Source organism: Rhodamnia argentea, chromosome 6 (genome assembly GCF_020921035.1).
Source record: "Rhodamnia argentea isolate NSW1041297 chromosome 6, ASM2092103v1, whole genome shotgun sequence".
Classification (NCBI taxonomy): Eukaryota; Viridiplantae; Streptophyta; class Magnoliopsida; order Myrtales; family Myrtaceae; genus Rhodamnia; species Rhodamnia argentea.
Window position 1 is genome coordinate 12,426,806 of NC_063155.1, and position 7,273 is coordinate 12,434,078.

At 36.8% G+C, this 7,273-nt stretch overlaps 1 protein-coding gene across 2 annotated transcripts; it reads left to right on the forward strand.

Annotated features, from left to right (window-relative positions):
* The first annotated feature begins 365 nt into the window (after window positions 1–365).
* LOC115730547 (vacuolar protein sorting-associated protein 2 homolog 3) lies at window positions 366–6,935 on the forward strand. Of its 2 annotated transcripts, XR_007198813.1 has the most exons (12): window positions 366–536; window positions 707–751; window positions 2,953–2,987; window positions 3,068–3,118; window positions 3,208–3,312; window positions 3,415–3,486; window positions 3,649–3,720; window positions 3,822–3,902; window positions 4,261–4,296; window positions 4,388–4,443; window positions 6,415–6,541; window positions 6,714–6,935. XR_007198813.1 is itself a non-coding variant. In XM_030661169.2 (11 exons), exons 1-11 carry the CDS (start codon window positions 500–502, stop codon window positions 6,464–6,466), a joined length of 642 nt encoding a protein of 213 aa, XP_030517029.1. In that variant the 5' UTR covers window positions 366–499; the 3' UTR covers window positions 6,467–6,704. The 2 variants fall into 2 exon arrangements, 1 of the variants encoding a protein (XP_030517029.1); XM_030661169.2 differs by lacking the exon at window positions 6,714–6,935 and having other exon boundaries at window positions 6,415–6,704.
* Window positions 6,936–7,273: the final 338 nt, after the last annotated feature.

The following is a 7,273-nucleotide window of genomic DNA, read 5'->3' on the forward strand; positions in this document are numbered from 1 at the left end:
AGTTTTTGTTGATCAAGTCTAGTTGTGATACCATTTTTGCATCTTTTTTATTAGGGAAAAGCGTATCGAAAGTCCCGAAATTTATTGCAAAAACGCGCTTGTGTGTTACCATCGAAATTTAAAATAGCATTTAATAATCAAAACACTGTGAAAAAGGTTGTAGAAATTCCCTTGTCAACATTTATTTGCTATGAAAGTTTCAAATATTTTGAATTGAAAAAGAGTCAAGTGTGAACATTACAAAACCTAGATTAAGCGAAAAAAAATAAAATAAAATAATATTTACTTCATACTTTTATATAAATAAACAATATTTGGAGTTTTGCCCGCAAATTATTTGCGAGACACCTGCTTGTCCATTTTCTTAGCTTACGCGGAAGTGGGAGTTCTCGTGGACGCATTCCTGCTCGAATAAAAAACGGGGGCCATCATCCACCTCCTCTCCGCGGATTCAGATTACATATTCGCTCGATCGATCGATTTGGACCGAACGCTCACCATGAAGACCCTCTTCAACCGAAAACCCAACCCCAAAGGTCTTTCTCCAAAGTCTTTGATTTTGCGTTTCGTTCCAGAATTCCCCCAATTGCGATTTGTTTTCGTGTGAATTTTCTGGTGCTTGCTCTGGCTTCGATTCGGCACATGCTGAGGAATGGGCATCGTCTTGTTGTTAGATATTTACCTGCTGTTGTTTTTTGATTTGCAGAAGCTCTTCGAGAGAGCAAGAGAGAGATGAATCAGGCCACCAGAGGTACGACTGTTGTTTTCTCAATGTCAAATTCTCTCTTTTCCACAATCTGATTTCTGAATTTACTGCTGTTACTGGAGGACTGCTCTTTTTCGTTTGGTAGTTTCTGCTTAGTTTTTGTCTGCTATCGTCGTTTTTGTTTAGTGTTCCTTTTGTTGAAGTTCATCTACTGTTCTGGGGTTTTAAGCTTTGATTTCAGATAATTGATGGGTGTGATGGATTTGTATTGCTTTATGATCTTGGGGTTAACGATGGATATTGATAAGTTCATCGGGTTTCTTCTATGTAATGTACTTACATGATTGTCACTTGGAGCAGCTTTACATATCATGCTGGGATTATCCAAAATTCTACTGAGAATATTTTGAAAAGTGAAAAGTTGTCTGGTTGTTTTTCCACACTGATAGTTTTTATAGAGAGCAAGCATCCGTACTTTCTCGGACAAAACTTGGTTTGATCTTTTCAATAGTTTCGTCCAGCAGTACATGAATGAAGAATGTGGAAATAACGTCAGACCATGTATTTCTTATGTTGAAGCAGATAACAAGAACATTGTAGTTATCCTCACAACTTCTTTTTTGTTCTCGTTCTCCAGACACATGTTTTGCAAACAAGTTATGGAGACATTCCTGGATAGCTATTATAACCTATGAACTAGAATAAACTGCCATTCTAGATTCATATCAACTTGTAAAAGCAATAGAAGCATGAGTTTTAAACCAGCTTAAATTTTGTCTTCACTTCTTATTTGGGAGAGATGCTCAAAGTATTCAACTTCCTTGGATGATGAAGTTAGGTCTATCTTTGTTGTACTTTCAACTTTTTATGAAGAATTGCTCGAAAGAAGTCCTGTTTCCTAGGATTTTAAATTGACTCGCCTTTCTCCTTTAGCATGCAATTGGAAGTTTTTTATGTTGGCCAGTAAGTACTTTTGAAGATGTGTCTGGATGACTTGCAAGTTCAAGCAGATCATTAAAGCCAATTTCTTGATCCTGATATCTGAAATCGTTGATCCTCTAATGGACTTTAGAATCTTTTAGAAGCCACTTGGATCATGTTTTCTTGCTGTTGGGTTATTGTTGGTGAAGCCCAGTCGGACTTGCAAGCCGAAATTTAGTCCACATAGTTAGGTATTGTGAAATCCTTGACACTTTCTCCCTTCAGTAAAGGGAATGACTTTTTTACCCACTACTTTCTGTCATAAATGCCACTCGCCCTAGATGGATCTTTCTTGGAGCTACTAAATCTTTTTTTTTTTCAACAAGTAACCTGCTTATTACAATTAGCCGATTAGCTAACTTTTAATCAGTTATGACTGCATTTTTCGTGTAAAGTGCCATTCAAACATGAAAATTGTTCCTGCATCATAGGCCTAATATTCTTTTTGGACTTTAAATACAATTTCTGCTTTAGAAGTTATTGGCTTTTACATGCTTAATCTAATTGGTTCACTTAAAAAAAGTCAATTGTTGAGAAACTTCCTGGATCACTAAGCTAACAGCTTAGTTAAAGAGCATCATGTCTTCTTGGATAACTGAATGTATTGATAGACTTTTGCAGCGGGAGTTATGAATCTGTTCGCGTCTTTATAAAGAGACAGACATAAGATTGATTCACAGAGAATGATTGATGGATTTACATGTAGAACCATTATGATTTCAAGTCCGTGATCATGACCATACTCTTGCAGACTTCGTATCTTCGGACGGAAACTTTTGACTAGTGTGGCTGAACTTTGCTTGTTTGCTGACTTTTGTCAAAACACTTTCTTGCTCAAATTCTTTTGGCACAGATGGTTATCTCTTGTTATTATGCATTATCCCCTCTGTGAATGAACTGGATGACCTTGGTCTCCCCATTTCTGAAGGTTAATTGAGAAAAGTGTAAGAGTATTTTTTTAATAATAGGCTATATACTTGTGAGAATCAGGTTTGTGCTGCTGGAGTTTGAATCATGATATGATAAGGCCCTGCAGCTGCTTCAACATTTTTTAGTTTGGTTTCATGGTTGGTTTATAGTGAAAAAATAGTTCACCTCTTGGAAGGTGGAAAATTTTGCCACTTTCTTGTGGTTCGTAATGCTAAACGTCCTCCTTTCTGATATTTTCAAAGCCTGAATCATGTTTGTAGATTTTACAATTATATTAGAGTATTCAGTATTTACATAAAATGAAACTTTTGTCACTGTACTTTTGAATTGTCCAGGCATAGAGAAGGAGATTGGAGCACTTCAGCTAGAAGTATGTTGTGAGCTTCCAAATGTGTGTGTGTATATGTATATGTGTGTGTGATATAGGATCTTGATATTATTCTTTTTCAGGAGAAAAAACTAGTTGCTGAGATAAAGAGAACCGCTAAAACAGGAAATGAGGTATCTAATACACTGAGTTCGCTAGTGTAGCTCGAATCATCATAACGTCATTACAAATTAAGTTGTTTGAATTTATACTCAACATGTAGGCAGCTACTAAAATTCTAGCCCGCCAGCTAGTTAGGCTAAGACAACAAATAGCAAACTTGCAAGGAAGTCGAGCTCAAATGAGAGGCATCGCAACTCACACACAGGTCAGCTGGCCAATCCCCTCTCTCTCTCTCTTTCTCTTTCTCTCTCTCTCTCTCTCTCTCTTGTTGGAGAGTGCTCTCAAGAATGTTTTGTCTCATCTGCAGGCAATGTATGCTCAGTCTTCGATTGCTGTCGGCATGGAAGGTGCTAGCAAGGCAATGTCAGCTATAAATAAGGTGAGGTTTGCTAATGAGCTTTGCACTTATGTCATGATATTTTTTATTATTTGTTGTCGTGTTTTTTTTATAGAGTTTTGGTAAAATTCATCTGTCTACAAGCATTGAGACTCTCTTTTTCCTTCCTCTTGCTTCTTGACTAATTAGTATGTTTCGTTCTAGCAAATGGCCCCAGCAAAGCAAGCAAATGTTATTCAGGAATTTCAAAAGCAGTCGGCTCAAATGGATATGACTGTAAGATCTTGCATTTAGCTCTAAGTCTAATATGAAAGTATACTTTTTGGCCTTGTAATCTACAAAGTCAGATCCCAAGCCCTCTATATATTGTTCGACAGACCGAAATGATGTCAGATGCTATTGACGATGCATTGGACAATGATGAGGCTGAAGATGAAACTGAAGAGTTGACAAATCAGGTAGATTTTTAATTGCCTTTGTTTACGTGAACTGAGACTAGGATTGTTTTTTTGGTAGTCTGTCTTATGTGGAATGTTTATCTTAGACGTCTTTGAAGAGTGAATTGGTTCAGCCATTGTTGTATGACTTCTCCTGGTGACCTAAAAGTGGGAAAGAACTTTGCTAGAGATTTTGTATATCCAAATCGAGATACTTCTTCTCTACGTGTGTCATTGGTCTGTTGAGTTTTCGAGGAGCTTATGATCTTTCTAAATATCCTGTGATGGCCATTATTTGTTCACCTTTCATTAGATTTTTTTTGTCATGATTTTTCTCGAGATAATCATCGTTCTGTTCTAATTCCCAAACTGTTTTTAGGTGTTGGATGAGATTGGTGTTGATGTTGCCTCGCAGGTTAGGTTTTTTGTTGAACTTATATTGTCACTTTTAATTTATTTGTTGTAATGTATTTGGCTGATTTATGTTGCGTTGTAACTTTTCGCAGTTGTCAACTGCTCCAAAAGGAAGAATTGCAACAAAGCAAAGTGAGGATGTTGGCAGGTATGTCATTGAGTTTTTATTCCTGTTGCATCTTGGGTATTATGACGTTGAGTTTGGTCAATCCATGCTTCCAAGATATGGTCTACTTGATTATATTGGGAGTTTAGGCCTACAATTTTGGATGGTTGAGAATGTCTTAATTTGATTTTCACTTGCAATGGAGACTAAGTGTAGATTTTGCTACTATCTCCAATCTTTCATGGCTATAGGGATCATTGGACCCCTGAGGAAGAGATTGGTTGTTCTAAATTTTGGTACAATTGCGCCTTCAATCACTAAATAATACTGCCTTGATCCTGCCACAGCTCAAACAATTAATACATTTATATCAAAATATAATGTCTTGAAATCTACTTTAAGGGCTTGGTTGGTTTTTTAGAATTTCCGGGCTGCTATTTTCACTCGATTTCATTCATAGACTAGTTCGGTGACCAGCTTTCTTTCATGGATAAATATTCTTTCGAAAACTGGATAGAAAAAGGTTTTCTCCTTATAATGAGAAGAAAATAGGGTTTTTTTTTTTATAAAGATTTTAGCAATTTCCAACTGAACTGAAGTAAATTATGGAGAGGGTGAATTACATTAAATCTAAAAATTTGTGAACTATATTTCCTAAAAAGGTGAAAATATGCTCTGGTTTCCATTTGCTTATGATACATGTGTGGTCATGTATCTATGATTTTCTTGAGAAACTAGAAATACACCTGTTATGGAAGATTCGCAGTGGAGGTTAATATGGTTATGGTGTTTTTGAAATGTATGTCTTCGACGTATTCATTCGTTCTCACTTTTAGTTTTGGTTTTTGGGGTTAAGTAACGGCTGAACCACAAGAGGTATTAAATAAGAGCAAAAACAAGAGACAAGCTGATTGTTTCCCCAGAAAGATATTAAATTGTGGATCAACTAACTCAAGATTTGATGTGGTTGTGAGGGTAGTGTGTTTTGAGTGATTATGAAAGAAGGTGTGGATAGATCAGAGTTTATTGGATGGATATCGAAGGATGAATAGGTTTAAAGGATGACCACTAATGAAGGCTAAAGGGCTTTTGGTTCATCACCATCGAAGAATCCAATTTCCAGGGCTAAATAAACCGATATAAAGCAAATTCAATTCAATTAGAGGAATTCTCGTTAATTCATGATGTCTGCATTACAATGGAGAACACTTCTCAATTAATAGAGGGACTAAGACCAAGGAAATAAAAGACTAGATTTGTTCACCAGTCTGGTTCAGCCCATAACAATCTTCAGAGATCTACTAATATCAAAGGAAACAGTTCTAATTAGCCTTTCATTGATATGTCTTTGATTTGGCAGCAAATCAGCAACTAATCAGGCAAGATATGGCATGTAATTAGCAACTAATATGGTAAAAGTATATCTTGAATGTGCCATGGAATCAGCCTTGAATACGCCGGGGAATCAGCAATCAATCTGGTGAATCGGCAATCTTATTGGTAAGGAAAGAATCAAAACTTTATTTATCGAGAATCCTAGTCGATTGTCTTCATGACGTAATGATCCACCGAAGCAAGTTGTGACCAAAATCAGCCTTGGTCTGAATGAACATTGATTGTGCAGAACTTGTAGACGAAATCAAGGATTGCTCATTAAGGTCGGTTGTATCCTTGGTGTCATAATCGGATGCTCTCGCATCAAGATTGTAGTTGGATTATAATATTTGCTTGCAAATAATTAATCATCTTTTGTTTGCTGAGAAAATATGGTCTCATTTCTATCTTTGTTGAAACAATTGTTGTATCCTGAGTTTCTATTATCTCACGCTTTATCTTTTGTTTGTTCGTGCAAGGTGAGAGTAATGAGCATATCATGTATTTATAGATAATTGTCTTGGTCGAGCTGACTTGCAATGATTGCCAGCATTCTAGTTGATACTTAGTTATCCTTAAAGCCTTGCAGAAAAATTCTTCAAATTGTTGGTTGATTTCATGATACTTATTATACTGCAGTTCGGGAATTGATGAGCTTGAGAAGCGGTTGGCAGCGCTAAAGAATCCATGAGCTGAAGATTGAGAAATGAAAATATGATGAATTGACAAGTAGAGGATCATTCATATTTGTTCCAACTTGTACACTGTACATATCCTTCTTTTGTTCTCGTGATCATCTTTTCGTAGACATCTCAGTTTTATGAATTTCCCTGTATGACTGAATGATATACTTGTTACGGGAAATCCCTGTGCAAGTTCAATTGCTTTATGCTTTATGTATATCGGATGTCTTCATGCTTACATTAAAACTTCTTCAGGGTACAAAGCATAAGTTCCCGAAGTTGGTTTTAGTCCTCTAGGGGCTGCGCAATTGCTCCGGACAAGAAAATACCAAAATAAAATTAACGGATTTCTCTTTTCCTTACTGGGGATGGAAATGGATTGGCTTTAATATGGTTCCCATCGTCCCACCCAACCCTAATACGACAAACTGTGTAGACGCATAATTTGGTCGAAGTAAGTACATTATTCCTTGTTATGATTTGTCAAATCTACTAACAATGTCCTTTCCTTAGGGACTTATTGCAGGTATGCTTCAGATCGCTCTATGTGGAAGTAACTTAGGATCAATGATAGGATCTTAGGTTATCTCTGTCCCATTGGGATGTCTTACAGAGCTTTGCCTTGGTTGGCTTCAAAGCAAGGTTCCGAGAGATATTCCAACTTTTTTCTTAACCCTTTCTAGTGGGCTTGACGTTTGTCCATGTACTTCTGACATGCGATAGCCCATCATTGGCTCGTGTCCTCGTTACACGGGGCAAGCCATCATTAGTTCGTGCTCTGGACATGCAGCAACCTCTCTACCATTGATTCCTTA

What these genes read in the sequence shown, in the direction of transcription:
- LOC115730547 (XM_030661169.2), top strand. Translation starts at nt 500, where the DNA reads ATGAAGACCCTCTTCAACCGAAAACCCAACCCCAAAG. An exon ending in CCGCTAAAACAGGAAATGAG is followed by an intron (nt 3,119 to 3,207) that starts GTATCTAATACA and finishes CTCAACATGTAG; the next exon opens with GCAGCTACTAAAATTCTAGC. An exon ending in CAAAGTGAGGATGTTGGCAG is followed by an intron (nt 4,444 to 6,414) that starts GTATGTCATTGA and finishes ATTATACTGCAG; the next exon opens with TTCGGGAATTGATGAGCTTG.